This window comes from Myzus persicae, unplaced genomic scaffold (assembly GCF_001856785.1).
Source record: "Myzus persicae strain clone G006 unplaced genomic scaffold, MPER_G0061.0, whole genome shotgun sequence".
NCBI lineage: Eukaryota > Metazoa > Arthropoda > Insecta > Hemiptera > Aphididae > Myzus > Myzus persicae.
Genome location: NW_019102287.1, coordinates 264,746 through 286,394, shown reverse-complemented (window position 1 = coordinate 286,394; position 21,649 = coordinate 264,746). Strand labels below are relative to the sequence as shown.

The window sequence follows — 21,649 nt, the reverse complement described above, 5'->3', positions numbered from 1 at the left end:
TGTCTCCTAAGTGTTTTTTTGAGTACAACCATATTATTATACAAGTAGTCAAGAACCCTCTGGCAAGTAAACGTTTTCTTGTGTAACAGACACATGTTGACTCAAACTGTTTTTTTATTCTACCATATTTCCTGTTTAAATGTATTAAATGAATAATAAATTAAATCAAAACAGATTAAAATATATTATTAAAATACCTACCTGCATATAACGTTCGTATATTCGAATATATGTATCATAAGAACATGACATCATGCAAAACAATCGAACTTTTATTGAATTAACACGCCCAACAGTACAAGTTTTCAACCGCATTTTTTCGCTCTATTTTAATTTAATAAAACCTAACACGGGAGGTCATACACACGACGTGTACACACAATAGATACACATATACTCCTACTGAGAATAAAAATAAAAAATATAATCGACAGTCGTATTGGATTTAAATAACCACTTAATTTACGCGGACTCCACCCACGAAATAAAAATTCCATCACGCATAAAGTGATTTCATTCGGAAACCTTTTAATTCGGACCGCATCGCATTAACCAGATGTTTATCGGCCACGGTAGGTATAGGCAAATGTTATAATGTTATAATATTATCCCCACACTGACGAGCATAAAAAAAAAAATATTACCATAATAATCGGCCGTCAAAAAACGCTACCGCCGAACGTATACATATAATATTATTATGTAGGTGCACTCGAAGATAACGACCGAACGTCACGTCGCAGTCGGCGGTGGCAGTAGCATATAATAATAATAATAATAATAATAATAATATCACGATTGAGAAACACACAGCGGTAACTAAAATAGTGATAATAATAATAATAATAATAATAAATTATAATGTATAAATCAAACGGTGGAAAGAAGAAGAAGGATTTTGATCGAAGAGCGAGGCACACAGACCTGAGACCGGTGTTAATATTATAAAATACCTATATAGGTATATGTAATGTGTGTGCGTGCGTAGAATATTGCTTGATATTATCGTTTTGTTGTAGTAAAAGTGTTTTGTAAATGGACCAATGACTTTGTATTTTTTTTTTTTTATATAAATGTATATAATTACTGTTCAATACATGCCATTGTCGTGCATGGTAATATTTTAGTTTCATTTTGACGATTTTGACAAGTTAATCGATAGCCTAGGCTGGGCGTAAATGTGGAAGCGGCTTCTGACTGTCGCCACTAATCGCACATAACGAGAACTATAGTCGGTCGATTAAATCGAAAACATTATATTTTTATGAACGGACCGGTGTGTTTAGAGGACCCGAGTTAACCGTACTTATATGTGTGTATATATATTATATATAATATGAGTCAAGATATACAACAGCCGGATGGACGAGATCGACAGAGACTCGCTGTTGTCTGTATATATTATATCATGCGACTGTGCTGCAGCGAGGTTTATAAAAATGATATAGCCGTACAGGTATGTGTATATATTATTGTATAGATAGTATCTTTAATAATATCATTAAAACATAATTTAATACGGCAAAAAAAAATGTTATACAGGCGAAAGGAAAATAAAATACCGGTCATGTAAAAAACACAAGATCGAGCGTCCGAAGATGAAGTAAGTTTTTAAGATACTTCTATTGACACCATGCCGTAGCAGGTTGAATGGTAAGTAAAACGAAATAGTTCAATATCTGGCAAGCATAAATATAATACATTATTTACTTGAATGAACGAATAATTTGTCAAGATCATCAAATTCATTAAATTTTGATACGTATTCTGTGTTCGCAGTTAACATTTTTCTTTATACAACATATTTTTGAATTACTCTTATTATTATAGTTATCGTATGGGAATAATATTTCTTAAGGCAGTGATTTTGAGGCCAATAAGAGTTGAAGTCGTATAAAATAAAGTGTGATGGATAAAAAAAATAATTTAAAATCTCAGAAACTGTACAATCAAAATTCATCAGAATTTATTTTGTGATTTTGATACGAAAAAACAATTAACTACTAACTTAAAGGGTCCAAACATTAAAAATGTCAAACAAATAACAAACTACTAAAAAAAATAAACTTATGCTTAGAGATCTGATATCTGCAGAATAGAGAATATTGTATAATAGACTGATTTCTCACATCATGAACTATGAAGTTACATTAATGCATGGATGAATTATATTATTTTAAACATTAATTTACAGATTATAAAATTAGAAATCAATTGTTTTACAATAATTACTTTATCTGCGCTTTTCATGCACTATAATCAACACTCGACAGTTATGCTATTGTTCTGTGGTTGTATGGAAATGAAACAATATCACAACATTCTAATTTATTGCGCAGTACACGTTAAACAAATAGTATTTTTTCAATATTGGACCGCATTAATTAACTGCCGAGATGTGCAATTGGCGAATTAGAAGAAAAATCAACCCTCTATTTTTTTTTCTACTGAAATGTACATAGTATGTGCTACACATCTACACAACAATATACCTTTATTATACCGATTATCTAAACCGGACGACTGTAGTCATTTTTCCAGTTTTCCTTTTTAAATTACTTTAGTAGGTATACTTTAACCAATTTATATATATGTATTAAATTATTATAACGACCGACGTCGGTTCACCACCGCGGTATAATTAAACGTTTCGCCAGTTACCTTTATTGTTCCAGTCTGGGTAAAAGTATATGATACGTATTATATATAAGTTTAAACGCCCTTAACCAAGCGTATGATGCAAATATAATATATATATATATATATTGTTTTTCGCTCGTGAGAGAGCTTAACGATTCTGAAACGAACATTTTTTATTGCCTTGAGCATCGTGTATATATACTTACACATTATCGTCGTAAAAGAAAAAAATACGAAAGTTTTTAATTTTTTTTTTTAAATTCTTTTGCACTAATCAGATTAACGTTCCGGCGGTGCCGCTGCCGCCACCACTACCACCACCACTGCCTTCCCGCCTGTTTGTCAAAAAAACAACATTTACCTATATATACCTAGGTATACCTATAAACCTGGCATATATCCGGACTAGGCACGCGATACCCTCGTTAGCGGAATCAGACGCCACCGCCACCACCGCCGGTATATTATACACACCATAATAATAATAATAATAATAATAATGATAATAATACATACCTGGTATAATATTATATTATATACACATTAAATAAAGTTAATAGCTATTGTATGTATCGGTATACAGGGTGATATTTTTTAACACCATAATAATATTATTGATAAATCTGCAGTAAATCTGTAATCTGTTTTACACAATTTTAAGTAGGTACATAATATGTTAATATGTTTGAAAAAATAACAATATAATGTAGTTTCTTATAATGGAGTACTACTTTATTCAAGTTTTTAAATTAACATGTCCCTTATTTTTATAAGCATCATATTATTATGCTACGATACATTGGACTATAGGTAATAATTGTTTATTATTTATAAGTATTTAAAGTATAAGTTATCATAGTAGTGCACCACGATATTTTTCAGGATGTCTTCTGATATTCCACATTTATATCTATAAACAATAATATTTTATATGCCCACATTAAATGCTTATAATTACAACAAATTATGAGTTACAAATCAAAAATGTAGATAAAGCAATTAAAAAAGACTAGAAATTACATTTAAAATTGGGTAAACAAATCTTTGAGCTAAAATACAAATAAAAAAAAAAAAAAAATCATTGTTGCTATTGTTAAAAATCATAAAACGTATGGGTACGAGTGTAAAAATAAATCATTCCGTATACACACATATTATACAATACACCTATGTCGCACAGTATATGCAGTATGCCGCAACTGTTGCCCTATATATATATATATATGCGGAGCGACTGTATTAAAACTGTTACCTACCCATATTATAACATTATAATGCACCTATAACGCTTGCAGCGTGTACTCAGCAGTCAGCACTACTCGCGTCTAGCACACGAATATGCTACGAAGGCTGTGACTACAATGTATACGCATGTACAGTTTAATTTTCACCCTCTCGCCGTAGACCGAAAACTTTTTTTCATAATAAACCGTCGTCGTCGTCGTCGTCGTCGTTATTATTATTATTATTATTTTATATACAGACTACTGCTGCGCAGACATATAATTCGACACGCGATCTCGTTTTAATAATAATCCGAATTACGTTTAATTGGACGGCGCCCCCGTGCAGCACGACGGCAAAATTGGTCTATGTTTATTATAATTTTTTTTCACCCCGTTTTTTTTTAGTTCGTGCCCTTATCGGCAGATTCGCTGACAGATAGCTGATTTTCTACTAATTCAATTCGAACGCAGTTAGTGTGTGTGCTGTTTGTGCGCGCGGTAACGCGATCACATTATAATATAACATAATTTATGGTTTATATATTATAACGACCACCACCGGTATAAATATTACCTATACTATAAAAAGTACTATTATTATTGCGATATTATTATTTTTTTAGGTGGCTTTTGTTTTATATCGGTTCAACAATTATATAAATTATATAAATACATATGTGTTTTAAGTTATTACTGCACATATACGACACACTCGTACAGGCGTAAAATACAGGATATCGGTGGTGGTGAGGTAGTTGTCGGATTTTGAAAACTTAAAGCGCCAAATACTTGTATAACAGGCCTTGTAGGCGGCTCAACCGTGGTGACTATATTTGAGTAGTATGTATAATATTATTGTAGAATAATAATATTGTTAACTAATATTACAACCGTTCATCGCCAGTCTTTAAGATTTAAGAAAGTGCAATGTCCCACAAGCTCTTGGCACCCAAAAATGTAGGACCTCGATATGATTACCTTATATGCATTACATTGCAAACATATAAAATACATTTTTGAAATTATTTTATAATAACGTCAAACAGTATTCTTTTTTGGTTTAAACATGTTATGAGTTATAACTTTTGAATATGAATTTATGACTTGTGATGAGTTATGACTGTATATCTAATATCTATATGAGATTATGTAGTAACTATGAACTATCTGGTATGATATGTTTATAAATTGTTATTTCATATAGATGTAGGACCTATAAAGCAAGTTCCACATTGTTGTGAACAGTTTACCTTTGTTTAACATACAATAAAAATACAAACTTTTAAAAATATTCTCTTGTCTCTAAGTATATTATATATGTCTATCTAGAGATATTAAAACATTTTTTTTTTTTAATTTAAGGTTTATTTTTATTTTTCACATACCTAGATGAAATATTCCAAGAATTTTTCAAATCCTTATAACGTATATTGTGTATAAACATTTTTATTATTGTTAGAACCTTGGTAGAGAAGTATCCGCATCATCATGATATTTCATACATTTATAGAATCGTTACCATAACAAATCACAATAATTTACTGAATCATATCCAATATTGTTCCTATAAAGGTGTTACTGTATATAAGAACTGCGTTTGGCAACTAGTAGGTACTTATGGATACGTCAAGTTTATCAGTGAAATTATTGCACTATTGTTATTAAAAATCGTTCACACCTTCAGCTGAAGTCTGTAATGTGTAATGTGTCTACTATTATACTATAATATGAAAATAATATTACATTAAACGAAAAACCACTCGAAAGCGATACACCGAACGCTGTACTTTAATACGATAATGTTACATTTTCAGACCGACGGCGTAACTATATATTAGGCAGGTATACCTATAATATTATGGATAGCCAACTATTTCACCGCCTTAGAAACTGTCGCTTGCGGCACACGTCAACCAAAGCTAAGTACGCAGAGTTAGTGTGTGTGTGTGTGTGTGTGTGTGTGTGTGTGTGTGTGTGTGTGTGTGTGTGTGTGTGTGTGTGTGTGTGTATACAGTAGGTTATTGCATTTTAATATATCCGACGGGCTTATCTGCAGACACGTCGATTGTGAATACGCGTCCGTCGGATGAAATCATAATCGAATGTGGTTTTTTAACGAATAATAATTTTTGTTTTATTGTTATTTTTATTATTTAGGGTGCAAAATCTGTAATCTCGATAATAAATGTCACGTTAATTTACTACGTGGACTGAAACGACGGAATAAAACGGCTTCATTATGGATTACCGCACTGTTATTCGTACACACTCGTATACGCCTGCAGCGAGGCTTAAAAAAACCACACAAATATATTTATACATATTATGTACATGTATGTACCCGATGTTATATTGTATATAGACACACACACACACACACACACGCACACACACACACACACACACACACAAACATAATATAAACACAGATATATACATGCGTTACGCTCGAGTGCGGTAGGGTCGACGCGTTTGAAATGTACACGTTTTTATTTCGGTTTTCCACCCCCGCGCTGCACTGCTACAGTGGCGTATATTTTCGTCGATCCCCTTTTGCACGGCCTCGCATTGTATCTTCATTATTATTACGATTGTTATTGGCGTTTTATGACGTCTGATAACGTGTTGAATCATTATTACGAGAATACACACACAAGCGAGTTTAGTATAAATATATATATTATGATGGTATAATGTATAGTGCCGGCGGAAGAGATCGGGAGAGGTGTGGGGTGATTTTTTCATTCTATTATTTTTGTGACAAATGGTCGGCGCTGACATGAGTTTCTGTTCACACGGTCTACCGAAACAGTAGTAAATCACCAATGTTTCCATACAATAATATTACATTACGGTGTTATCGGAGAGTTTTCAAAAACAGAAAAAAACATTCATGATTTGTAATCATCAATATTATTTTGAAGTTTAAACGCGTCAACGTGTCTTATATATTTATGTATAGGAAACAAGGGAACAGGCAATTATATTTATCTGAATTACAGAATATAATATTTAATTTTACGAGGTATAATAACTGGCCAATAGATACATATTATATTTTTACATAATTTTACAATGTTGGTGGTATTTTGTATGGGTTATTTTTAGAGCTCATCAGTAAATTATATAACATATGATAAGTGTTCAAAATAAATAACAAATTTAACTCATGATCAGCTATAAATTGTTTTTTAAAATGCAACTATTTAAAGTTTCTTTTATAAATCATAAATAGTGACATAATATTATATAGGTATCACATTATAATTTCCAAAATTCCCCCCCTACTTTTCTTTTCTTTTTTCTTTTTTAACTTAGATTGAAAATAGTTTCTGGTCATAATTTAACACAGATTTCTGCAGAAAGCAGTAGACTTATGGAATCTGGAGATGCTCACTTATACATTATCATATTATGTAGGTAGGTGCTATACTATAAAGCTTTCAAAAGTATTACATTTTAATAACCTAGTTGGGATAATAATGATTATTATTATTTTTATGATACTCAATATGTTTATAAATATTGTAGACAGTTGCTTTAATGCACATTTTTATTTATTGTTATGTTAACAGGTGTTTAAGTAGTTCTGTAGTAGCATATTTGTACGGTACAAGTTTACCTATAAAAAAATGATGCGTTTAATATGATATGTACATATTGATTTTAATTAATACTTACGTTATATTCAATATTTATGCATATAAGTACTTACATACAAAATAAATCTATATGATAAAAAGTATGCTAGTCTTTTAATTTTTGTGGAGCAAAACTGGTACAGTTTTTAAACATAAATTATTTAGATGTTCTTATAATATTGCATTATTTCAAATAATAAAACCATGCACTCTATATTTCTTTATATTTATGATTAATAATCATATTTATTATCCAAACTATATTGCAATTGTTTCATATTTATTATTTATATTTTGTATGGTATATTAGTTGTCTCACCCGACGTTGCCCGTGGAAAGTATTTCTTTTTTTCATTTGTAAAAAAAAATGTATATACCATATTTCTACTAATTATAATAGTAATAAAATATAATATAACCAATGGCAACCACATAAATTTAAAGAAAATTCAATTGTGAGCTACCCTTTAACTTACCTGTAGTGGTTAAAAAAAAAGCTATACAAATCCTGGAAGTCTAAAGGAATCTATTGGTATAACATTCATTTAAAACGGTCCAGTATAGTTTTTGAGTTTAGTAACTTCGGATAAACTAACACGGGTTAAGAATATGGTGACCAAATTTCAAAATTATATGTTAAAATTATTATACCAGATCAATTATATTTTATGTCACCCGTAGCAACCATATAACTACTAATTTCTACTAATTTACTTCTATTACTAGTTATATTATAATATGTAACTAATGGCAACCATTTATATAACAAATCTCGTTCAAAAAATGCCTTTATAATTTTTCTGAATTTCTATAAAAACCTTATTTGAAGTAACACGAGCATAAAAAAAAAATTCAGCCAAATCGTTCTATCCGTTCTCAATATTGATGCCGGTAGAAAGCTTTTCATATTTATGAACTTCATATAGCTAATGATGAGATGTATTCGGAAGTTTTATGAATAAGAATAACATTTTGCTTTTTAGTCTGACTAAAATATGTTTACCAGTGTTTTCATTATATCACTAGGTATATGCATTATACACAGATTTCATACAGTTAAGATGAGCACGGACTGTAAATGCAATGATTCGATTTGATGAATTTCGTAAAACATTATTAATAAGATAAATAAGCATCGTTATAATAAACAACTTAGTTTTTAATCGTATCTTTTTTCGCATAAAAATAAATGTTCGTTTGTTTGAAAAGTACTTTTTATAGTTTACAAAAATTATATCTATGGAATTTAAATTTTAGAGATCTTTTAAGAATAATATAATTACAAATAAATAATTAGGTTATAAAAATGAAAACAGATAATATTACATGTAACCCAATACCTAAAATTATGATAAGCCCAATTTAACAGATTGTTATTTACTGCAATTCTCTGTAATATTATACACAGTTCTACCAACTATAAGTATATATTTTATATGTTCAACTGTGTGTAGTTTATAAATTATTGTAAATTTTTTTAAATTATTTTATATATTTTTGGGTTCACGAAGCATGCTCATATCCATTTTTTTTTATTATAGTGGATTTGTTCAAATTCTGATATTTGGAATTTTTCAACATACTTAAAAACTATATTTTCAAATAATATTTAAATTTCTCTACTATATTAGTCAGTATTAAACAATAACAGTCTAGAATTTGTTACCCTTGGCCAAATGTTGGTCTTTATAGATAGGTACTGTAATTTGTAAATACGAAATACCTACCCTATAATATTAATAAAATTACAACTAATCGAAATTCGATTTTTATGTATTTATATTTTTAGAAATATTTTAAACACAGTAACATGAAATTAAAGATGTAGGTTGTCATAAAAAAAAAAAAAATTGAGTTTATAAAATAAATACTCCTAGTTCGAATTACTTGAAAATAATACCTTAGAATTTCAATGAAAAGTAACATTGTTGAATATTAAATAAATTTGATTTTATAATCATAAGTTATAGTAATTTGAGTTCTGATAAATTCCCTCTGTGCAATAGTGTGCAAAAATTATGTTTGTGATCTGATTAATATTTTATAACATTTTTGTATTAATCAAATACAATGATTTATTATTGTATATAAAAAAGTAATAATAATTAATAATACGCTATACACCACTAACCTATATAAAAGCGAGCCCTCTTACTTATGTATCATTAACGGATTTTTAAAATAAAATAAAATATTATAATATTATAATGTAGTATTTAGGACTGCAGCAGTCTGGTAGCCTGTAAGTAAATTGCTTAAAACAACGCACGAGGACAAACTATGGACAATAGTTGTTGTTCAAAAATTAAATACAAAAGATTTATAATGTTAACATTTTATATTCGAGGTTTAACTTCTTCAAATATGTTTTTAATAAATGAGCAATAAAATAGATTGTACTGTGACACGCGAGAAAATAAAAGAAAGAATGTCTGTTACACATATTATTCAAACAACAACGCACTTACGTTTATAAGTCAATTTATACCAAATTAATTAGAAATTTAATTTAAAAAATAAGTTTGATTGTATGATATAGATATTCACATTATTAAAATTTTAAATGAGTATAATATTGAGTATGAACAACAAATAGCTGTGTACCGTGATAATAATAATAATAATTATTATTATTACTATTATAATCACTATCAACCGTTGTAAATGATCGTTTAGATTTTAAGATATTTTATTATTATTACCTACGGGCTAACCCCTAACGTTAGGGCGAAATAATTGTGATAAAATAATGTAGCTTACGTCGAAGAAATTAATAAAAACCAATGTAACGCGGTTATATGAAAAAAAAATTATAACGATAACAATAATAATACAAGTAATAATAAGGTTTACGTATTATAATTATATAGTTAGTTTAATAAGGGTTTTGTGATGCGGACTGTTGCAGTATACGACAATAAGCATATATTCGATAATAAATTCTGGGCAGCTCACATACTGTACCTAAGTATATATAATATATATAAAGTATAATATATCGAACATGGCATGACATTGGCGATCGCGTGTACCCGCTGTAAAAGGATCTGGGAAATCGGCTTAGCGCCACTGACGCACAAACCCCTACGGAGCAGTGGCGACCGGCGGCGGTGGTTTATACTTATAATACAATATATATATATGTGTGTGTGTGTGTGTGTGTGTGTGTATACGCGACCAATTACGATAACAACGGCTTGAGCCACAGCAGTAATAACGTTGTTGTGAATAAAACGCGATGAGTACACACACACAGACTTATTATTTATATATATTGTATTCATTACTCGTGTACGGAACTCACCGGTGGGATTTGGATTTGGGACCGGATGATGCGTGCCCACTGCCATATATTATATATATTATATAAATGTGTATTATTAAATAAAGGTCGCTAGAGCTGGCCAAAAGCTGACATTTTTCTAAGTCCGGGTTCGGGTTCGGAGCGTAGTAGAAACGGCAATTGGATGAATACGAAATTGAAATGCGTATAAATAATAAGAATACCAAATAAATAGAACAAATCCAGATTAGATTTATCGTGTTTAACATAAAACTCTACAAAATAAAACCTTCCTCCTATGGAAAGATTTAGGTACCGTGGGACCATAATGGACTGGGTAAAGTAAGTTGGTACCTATATAAGTATACGTGTCTAGCGCGAATTATTATTCGTCAATAAATTTGCGAATATACCAATACCAGGCATTTCCTGCACATGCCTGGTACCCATATGAAAAAAAAAATATAATATCGTCTTCGCATATCAATCTCCACTTCAAAACACTTAAATCACTCCATCACGAATATATTATAAAATATATTGTAAAATATAATTATATATGTTCAATTATTACATAGGTAAAAAAATTAAATACCAATTACCTAGGTTAAGTTAGGATTTTTCGTTAATATTGGTAGTTACTAAAGACAGTGTTAGGTATACAAGAATTCATCAACACATTTAAAAATGTTCAATTTAGTTAGGAGAATGTATGAAGTTTAAGAAAATAATTAATTAACCTAGTTAACGTTAATCATAATAACGGTAAAATAAATAAGCGAAACAGGAACAAAAACTTTGATTGTTCGCAAATTTTTTTTATAAACTTACCTTAATGAACAAATTAACTTCTCTTATACTCTTTCCCTTGTGTTACGTACGTTAAAAGAAACTTCGATCATTAAATAAAAATATTTTAGTTTGCTTATGAATAATTTAATACTTTAAGTACAAGTAGGTAGGTATACCCGTTATATACTGTATACGTATTATATAGTTTAAGTAGGTATATAACCTAATCAGTAAACACTTTATTATAGCCTTCGAAATATTTAAAATATTATTCCATAAAGCAACAAAGGATTATTTTAATTAATTCAAGTATTACATAGGTATAAAATAATAACATTAAAAATTAAAATATGAATTTAAACATGCAAGGCACCTATTATACTATTAGGCATACCAGTAAAAATGTATTAACTAAAATATTGATTAATACTTTTTGAATATAATATATAGTTTAAGGGATTTCTATATCATAGTGATTATATATTATAGTTACATTATTTAAGTATTTGCAAATACCAACTCAATATATAATTCATGATTTCATAATTTTTCAATACTCCGAATTATTAACACCTACTTGTAGCAGAAAGACTTAAATAATAAATCTACATTCAAGGTGGTTTGATAATTTCCAAGTATAAATTATTGAAGATATCTAATTGAGTTATATAATATAAAATAAATTACATTGACGATTGTGTTTGTTTGAAAAAACTGCATAACAATGAAATTAAATCCATAATTTCCAGTTATATAGTTTAGAATATTATAAGTGTTCAGAATAATGATATTATAATGATAATAATGAAATAAATTATTATTTAATATAATATTATAACTGTAGCTCAGTAAACAGATTGAACTTAAAAATTTGAATACTTAGATGTATATATATATTATATTATTTTAAGGTATTATTACTTATTATACATTTAACCTTGGCATAATATTAGTCATTTTACATTTATTTATATATTGGCAGCTTTTTGGCCGATTTATATAGTATTTCACATTTTCACGTTCAAGTTGTGTATTATACATATTAAATGTTCGTTTGTATATTTACATCAATAATTCGATCCTTATAGTTTTGGTTTAATGCAAACATAGTAGTTGCGATGTACGAGCTCCCTACTTCGGGATTGGAAAACGTGGTTAACCCCCGTCATTTTAATACCACAATAACCACAGGAGAAATGTACCACAATGTACCAAATTCAGTGAACCCACACCCACACTTGATAAACAATCAATCTGCAACTTTATGCTCATACTATAGTATAATATTCTATATAGCCACTTTGCAGGATTTGCAACTTATAATGATATTATGGACTATGGCATTATTTGATGTGTGAAACACCAGCTAATTATTACAGGTATACGCGAACAAAAGACGCGTTATAAACATAGTACATAATATACATATAATAAGGTTCTACACTTATACATGGGAAGTGGGAACATTGACACGTACCCCACGACTCACTACTTCATGCGAGTGATCGATGAATCCAAGGCAACTGTTAGCAGCTGAAATAATTTCAAACTTTTCAAGTTATTATAAATTCACGCGGTGCATCGTGTGACGCCGATAATTATAATTTATAAGGTTATTGATTATAATTGTTTTTTTTTTTTTAACGAATAGTCATCGGAACTGTGCAGACAATAATATACCTACGGTATGTATTCAAGATAGTGAAACTCAATAGATACCTATATATGTAAATACATTTTTTTTTGAGAAAGACATATTAAGTTTAATTTGGAAAACAATTTCACGAGTCTTAATTTATAACATCAACAATGAGACTATTATGTCTACAAATATTTCTTATAAAACATTATCTTATCTACAAAGTTTGTAATTAAAAAAAAATAATCTAGAATATTGTAGGAGCAGATCAATACATTGTGGATCTGTGTTATATATTCATGCGTTGTTAACTATAATTATGTAGGTATATCTAAATCAATAATTGGTCTTGTTCTGTTATGTAATATGTATAAATAATAAACTGTGTCGTTTTTCAATTTTAAACATCAAATGCTGCATTTGTACTAGATGTTGTACTTTATATACACCACTCCGAAAGAGTTTCATTTTATAATTATACCAAATCAACAAAATGATTTTTAGGAGGTATACTCAATACTCATACATATCGAATTACATTATATTCATTCCATGATTGATTAAAAGTTTTTATTTATTCAATATAGTATCATCTTTTTGCCTATATCATATTTAAAAGCTATTATATAGAGGTATATAATAAATATAATAATTAATAGCATATATACCTAAAATCTGTGATCAGTGACACCAATCTGTTTAAAAAGCACACTTGTTATATATTATTTCATATTTTGACTTCTAAATCTGCTTATTTATATGTTTCTGCATTTTAATGCATTTAATTAGGTTTTATTTATCTCGTATTCTCGTCATAAGTTGTTACTAGGTTTATTGTATAAAGTATAAACGATACCACGATGAGACGTCATCATTATTGTGATTATTATTTGGTTTATAATATATTATGAGAGGTAGCTACAAGTGTAAAGCATAAACTATATAATATAAATATACCCACGTGTACCGGTATGAAATGTGGTACCTAAATAGGTATATTAAAATAGGTACTATTACGCAAAACAGAATATATTAAATATGACACTTGATGCGATAATCACATGGGGCAGACGCTGCACAGTCAGAACAGTTAGTATAATATGTATTTTACTATTATGTAATATTATATACATCGTTATACGTGCCATATCATTTGCAACAGCAACAGCAGAAGTAAGCTGCAGGTACTGGAAAAAAATTGCGCATTCATTTGATATTTTAATTAATAATTGGAACGGCGGCGATAAGACGTCTGATTAAAATATTATGTTTTAATCAATTTAATTGTTTGTAATTATAATATTATTATGAGTAAACGACACGCGAGCCGATAACAGCGTTGATAGCGCACGAATTAGGCTTTTCGCTACACACAGACATATATACATATATAATGCGTGGTATAGGTATTATATATTCGTATTTTTTTCTCCCCTTTAATAATACAAACGCGTGCAGAGACACACACACACACACACACACGCACGCATGCACACACTTTCGTTTTCCCTATATTTGTTATATTTTTTAACTTTTTTTGTACATAAACCTATAATATCTACACATAGGGTAGGTAGGTATATATACATTTATATGTATGTATAGGTACGTATAATATATAGACATCGTATATGACATCACGAAAAAATGACGCACATCGGCACATCACCCAATGTGTGAGTGTGTGTGTATGTACGTCCACTACATAATTGATTAATTAATTCCACCGGGACAACAGATATCGTCGTTGTGCATTTGCAGGTGGGGATGAAAAAATTATTATATAGATGCACACGTTTGTCTACCTAAATATAGTAATAATATGCAGTTTTCCACTTATCTTTATATTCTAGGCAAATTAGTAAATTTATTATATTATTATATATATACATCATATAAACGGAGGGAAAAAAACACGTCTGAATTATTTATACGATTTACCATTCCGAAATTGAAATTGCCTTATTATGGGTCCGTGGCACGCGCGTATATCGAAATCGGCTTTGAAACTTTCGTAGACGGTTTGCAAGAAAGATGGAGGGAGAGAGGGTGAGAGAGAGAGACAAAAGTAATTTATTTTTGTAGAGTTTATATACACATCATAAACGTGTATATTATACATAAAGTTATCGTACATAGGTAGGTGCATATATATATATATATATAATATTTATTATATCCGCGAGCGCGTTATTCGGTCTCAATTAAGCAGCTCGAGCGACAGCGCGCGGCGGGACGGCAATGCGTTCGACTATAATATATATACATAAATATTGCACATGTTTATACAGACGGGTTTATATATAGTGAAACAACTGCGTAGGTACGATAATATTATAAAGCGCGTACAAAAAGGGGAAATAACGGCGGTAATTGGGACAGCATTTCACGTATTTTATACGGCATTTGAACTTTTTAAAGTATTGAAACAAAAACGAGCGCGGCGGCCGGGGAATAGCGGAGAGCCCGTGGAACGAGAAAAGTGATTAAAAACAAATGGGCTTGAAAACGTATTTCCCCCACCGGCGGTTTACCGAAACAATTACCACTACGTCGCGGTCGTCGTCATCAGCGACTGATTTTTCCCGCGCGACCTAAGACGGTTAGGTTAGGAAGGAGTATATACGACGCGGCTGCTACAGATATATATAATTTTATAAACATATGATATATATGAATAATGTACTTGTAGCTAATATCCGCGCCACCAGCTCGAACATAGGTGTAGGTACCTATATAGCATATAGCACAATATTATACACACACAAACATATTGTTAAGAATATATTCCCTTCTGGATCGAAAGCATAATGCAAAATTAAAATCTCTCGCTGGATTTCTTAATGGATCTATTGACTCCCTAAAGCTTTTATCTATAATTAACTTTTAAGTTCCTCCCGATATTTCTTCAATCTGATATGCTCAACCAACTATATAATATGTCCAATGAACCTTTATACACGAGTTAATATAGTCAAATGCGTCTATTAAAGTCAATCTGGATCCTTCGATCTCGTTTTAAAATTTTAAATATTTACCTCTAATAACTATTTTCTTATTCTTTCACTTATTGAGTCTATGTATAATGAATAATTATTTATTATGTGACTATATACTGAATACTGTATACTATAATAATATGTTATCTAAAGGCCCTTATATATAAAAAAATAAATAAATATGAGAAGGCTGATATGGATATACCTATAAGACCAATAAATAATATGTGTATATTATATTAGAGTTGCATATATAAACCTATATACTATTTATGTATTGTATGACACAAAAACAATAAATTTATATTGTATGTAGTTGATAGGTAAATAAACATAATGTAAACAGTTATAATACATACGGAGGAATCATCATCTCAAGACCAATTTTATGATAATATACAACTATATAAAACATTATGTTGTAGAATAGATGTATATTATGCTGAACTAATAAAAGGTTAAGTTTGTGTGTGACTCATGATTCTGAAATTTGGTACATATAGATAATAAATAACTAAGGATGTGTACTTCGAAGCCAAATTTGTAATTTTTGCACTTTAAACAGGAGCTTATACAGAAATCTGTCAGATCACGAAAATTAAATATTTTTTTGATTATAGGTGTAGGGTTGCCATTTGTTGCAGAAAATAAAATAGTTATTATAATTGTATATATACTATTTTAGACCTGTACTTTACTTTTATTCTTCTTTTTTTATTTTACTTTTACTTATACTTATTGTTCAACTCGATCAAATCACTGTGTTGAAATCTATATAACTTACATTAAAAGTAGTTTAAGAAAAGGTAAATATACAGTCGTTTAATTGGTCATGGGAAACGCTAGTATGGGATATTTGCTGTACGTAATTACATTAACATTATACATTTATATTATTACAATTGTTTATATACGGTTGATTTTTTTTTAAATATTATAACATCACTCATAAGACGATTGCAGACATAAGTAGGGTGTTTGGAATTTTAGATTCTATTTTTTAACGAACATCGTATTCGGATTTCAATGGTTCCAAAACGCAGTTTATGCGATCCCCACACGCATAGAAATTTTAGAGCGCACAGTTTTTGAAATTTTGAAAGACCATTATCAATTATTTACTAGCATTAAATATTGTAATGAGAATCACAAGTACACCCAGAACATTATATTACTGATATATGTATACATCGTAATAAAATAAAATATATTATATTGTACTATTTGTACTTTATACAGCTAGGTACTGAATTTATTTGTCTAGTCTGTCTATAATAATACAAATTACTAAATTACTAATTTATTAAATTCTAAATGTTAAACGATAAATATCTATAGGACTATAATAGAAATATCGATATATATATAAGATCTTCATGTCCATTCATTTTAATCAATATTTAATATATAATAATATTATGGTGCTTAAAAAACGTAAGCATAGGTATTCAAGAAATTATGATTTCAATAGAAATAAGATTACAAATACCTATATAATTTTAATGTAAGTATATATTGTCATGTGGAGGTAGGTTAACTGTATTATATTATTATATTATTGTTATGGCGTTCACGTTTTATCAATGTAATAACTTCATAGAACATAATATGGTATGTATACTTGCCTCCGGACTCCTGGTCTTTATGGTCGTTGCGTTTGAGTCCGAGAATGGCGTCGATTGTATGGTGCTTGGGCGCTGGCACTGAAGTGGCCGCGTTTGCCATCATCGGCCTGTGATGGTGAGGTGGGCCGTTGAATGCCAACCCGAGCGCTGTGACAGCGGCCTGGTGTCTCCTAATTAGTAGCTCGATGTTAGCCCGGCTGTAGGGTGGCATCTGCGCGGCGGCCGGCATCATTTCGCCGTCGCTGTTGCTATCCGTCTCCATGTCGACGACGATGACGATAACGATAAGCCCGACACCCAACGGCGTGTGTTTGAAACGGCGAAGCGGCTCGACAGGTGTGAATTTATATAATATGATATTGTTGTGACTATATATATTGAGATGTTGTTATTACGTTTTGTTCTTGGGACGTTGCTCGCGTTTGGCTGGGCAGCGAAAATTGACGGACAGAACGCGACGAAAAGACAAGTTGAAAATAAAACCAATATCGATCGATGTAGTTATCACGAAACCCACTCGCGGAGATAACGACGATATTATTTTAACGTGTAGAAGAGATGTGCATAATATTATTATTATTGTTGATATTATGTTGTACCGCGTCACTAAGTGCGTGTGTGCGGCGCAGATTGAGCTCGCGGGCGGAGCTGATGCAGTAACCGTGTAGACGACGAGACGACAAGAACCGGAGTCCCACGACTGTTCAGCGGCGGTGTGCCGGTCGCGCGAGACCCACAGCGCGTTACGCCGGCGGGGTGGGAGGCGCGGCCACCGCGGACCAATGACGAGGCACCAGGCGCCCCTCCCCGCCCGGAGTCGTTACCCCGAACCGCCGCGGCTTTCGAATAAACGGGCCACTTGTGCGCGCTCCACCCCAACCCGTGCGTCACACCTAACTATCGCCCCGCCGTCAACGGGTCTCCGGGTATAATTCGATAAATGTTCTTTTCAAAACCCTAAATGCCCCCGAGGGCCCACCGCGGTCGGGGTGGTGGTAGTGGTGTGGTAACGGCAAGAGAGTGAGACAGAGTGAGAGAGTAGAGAGACGATGACGACGACGTGGCGTCCCTCTTATTTATTTACTAGCGTGTAATGTTTAAATGAGATGTTATTGTTTGGTCCCACACACACATACACACACACACACACACACACACGACATGGCACTATATACGACGCGACTGAGCGACTAACGGTGTGTGTATGTGTGTGTACATAATAATAATAATGAAATATTCGACGCAACAAAATAGCTCTGGTCGCACATATACAGTCGATCACACTCAAATCGTGTTGTACCCGGTCGTGTTGCTGCAGCCGACTTCGCTGCAGGCGGGGGCATAATATTATGGTGTATAACACAACTACACAAGACGTATATTACCAGCTATTATATTATTATTATTGCATTGCAGTGGTGTTCTCTCTCCCTCTCCCTTCCCCTCTCACTATCTCTTTCTCTCTATATACGAGTATATTATACATATAAATATTATATATTAAATATAATATTGTAATATCCAGAGAAGGCATCGTTTGTGACCAACAATAAAAACGCCTCTCCTCGAATTGTTTGGATCATATATATGTGTACATAAGTAGGTACCTAATAATATACTAAATATTGTAAATGTGATGCTTGTATTTTGTTCTCGTGGTTTCTATGATAGTATAATAATGCCTGTAAATATTATTGCGTCAGGGGACGCTATACTCGAACGCCACTGGTCGATGCCGCCACTAGACCGCGAGAGTGGTGTTTTATGTACCGACATAATAATTCGGCTTAACGCGAACTCGCGCGACACGTCCATTTATAATCCCTTTTCGTCCTACAAACGTGTACCTCTTGAACGTGTGTTTATATATAAGTATTATTCACGTCATGTTGAGTTTTTACGCGCTTTATAACGCATGTGATGCCCGGTGAAAATTTTAATTGGTCCATACCAAAACAACGTACTGAATAATTCTCGACCAAATATAATACACATCCCTGCTCCACTCTTCTTTTGCTAAATTTTTGTTCAAGTGTATATTTACGAGACTAGTTTTTTGAATTCTACATAATATGTACTTTAACATTCATATATTATGTGTATGTTGTCATCCGAACGGATAATCGGCAATATGTGTTGTTGAGTGTTTTCAATGGCTTTTTGGCGGTTATTAGTACCTATAGGTGCCTACTACAAAGTATACGAAACACATGTCATAAATATCTTATTACACAGTACAACCACTACAACCTATATCCTCTTATATTGTATAGGACCTACATAAATTATATTTTGACAACATGACAGGACATTTTGCAATTTACGTCCTAATAACGAACTGCAGCACACCACACCTCACACCACATCTGACCGGTTATTGGGTATATTAATAAACATGAAAGTCTTATGAATGTCTTATAAGAAATATATAATAGTAAACAAATTAAAATTAAATTCTACCTTCAACCCTGAACCCTCGTGGAAAAATCTGTACCTAAATATCACATCCAACATTGTTAAATCTGAAGGTCTGAAATCTCTTCTCATTACATTTTTTTTTTTTTAATGATTTAATGTAATAAAATGTTGATTTCAACTTTTAACATTAAAATAGATAGTTTCAATAAAGCTGGAGTATTATAATAATGCATCTATACCGTACCTATACTCAGTGATAGTTAGAATAGCTTATATATATTTGCATATTTTATAAAACAAGATTTAGGATAAGAAAAACTCGATACGGCGTACCGACAGAGAATAGTTGTTAGTATTTGTTACATACCGACTCTTATCGAAGTCTGAGTCCGATACGCGGGGTGGTACGTATCGCTTGTATATTGTACTTATTGAACGCTCAAAATTGACCAGATAAGTATCGATACACTTCAAATTCCTCCCTTGAAAATCTTTTAAGTTTTTAAAGCTTTGTTATTATACCTATTTGATGTGATTTGTAATTTGAAATAATTATTACCAGTCGTCTACAACGTTAGAGCACGGATCTCGTACCATGCATGTTATAGCGTTAGGTACGAATTAAACGCGTTCTGCGGTATAAGTATACCTGTATATCAATAATAAGTTCATTAAAACATGATATGTGTTTCATTAATCTTTATAGTTATCAACTTCATTATTTTATGAATGTCTAATATTATTTTATGTATATGTTTATTGTATTATATTAATATTACTAGATAAATTATTTAGTTATAATAGGTGTATAATATATAATATATAAATATATATATATAACCATATAATAATTTCACCTACACCATAGTTATATTAAACACTAAACATACGAACATTGTTATTAGGTACCTAACTATATTATATCTTGTTTTTTTATTACAACTAAAAAATGCCTGGTAATTTTCTAAATAGATGAGAATATTTACACAATAACAGTTTTTGACACGATCGATGTTGTTTTTGTTGTTGTGCTGAGTTCAGTAAGTATTGTTTTTGTATCATTATGTTAGCATCTGAAATTTTGAAAGCAAGTTTCAGTACAAATCAAAATTTAACGGTTGATAATAATCAAGTTTCCGAAATTAGGTATTTGATTAATTAACACATGAATAACATAATTGAACTCTAGTGTTAATAGTTTTGTTTTTTACAAAAAAAATGTTCGGTAACTCTTAGAAGAATTTTTTTTAGGAAATTTCGAAAATCACTCATATCATTACTATTTATATCCGTACTAACTAACTTAACGCTGAGAACTTCTAAAAATCCTACTTAATACCTGCAGTCAATAACATTTTAGTGACTTGTTTTAAATGTTATTATGAT

The 21,649-nt window shown here is 30.9% G+C and overlaps 1 protein-coding gene across 1 annotated transcript in view; it reads right to left on the bottom strand.

Annotated features, from left to right (window-relative positions):
• LOC111031742 (retinal homeobox protein Rx1-like) overlaps positions 1 to 18,537 on the bottom strand; it is a 46,022-nt gene extending 27,485 nt beyond the window's left edge. The window contains exon 1 of the mRNA XM_022311811.1: positions 17,846 to 18,537. Coding sequence (XP_022167503.1) covers positions 17,846 to 18,107 — 262 coding nt within the window. The 5' untranslated portion in view covers positions 18,108 to 18,537. The remainder of the gene's footprint in view (positions 1 to 17,845) is intronic.
• Between the last annotated feature and the right edge of the window lie 3,112 nt (positions 18,538 to 21,649).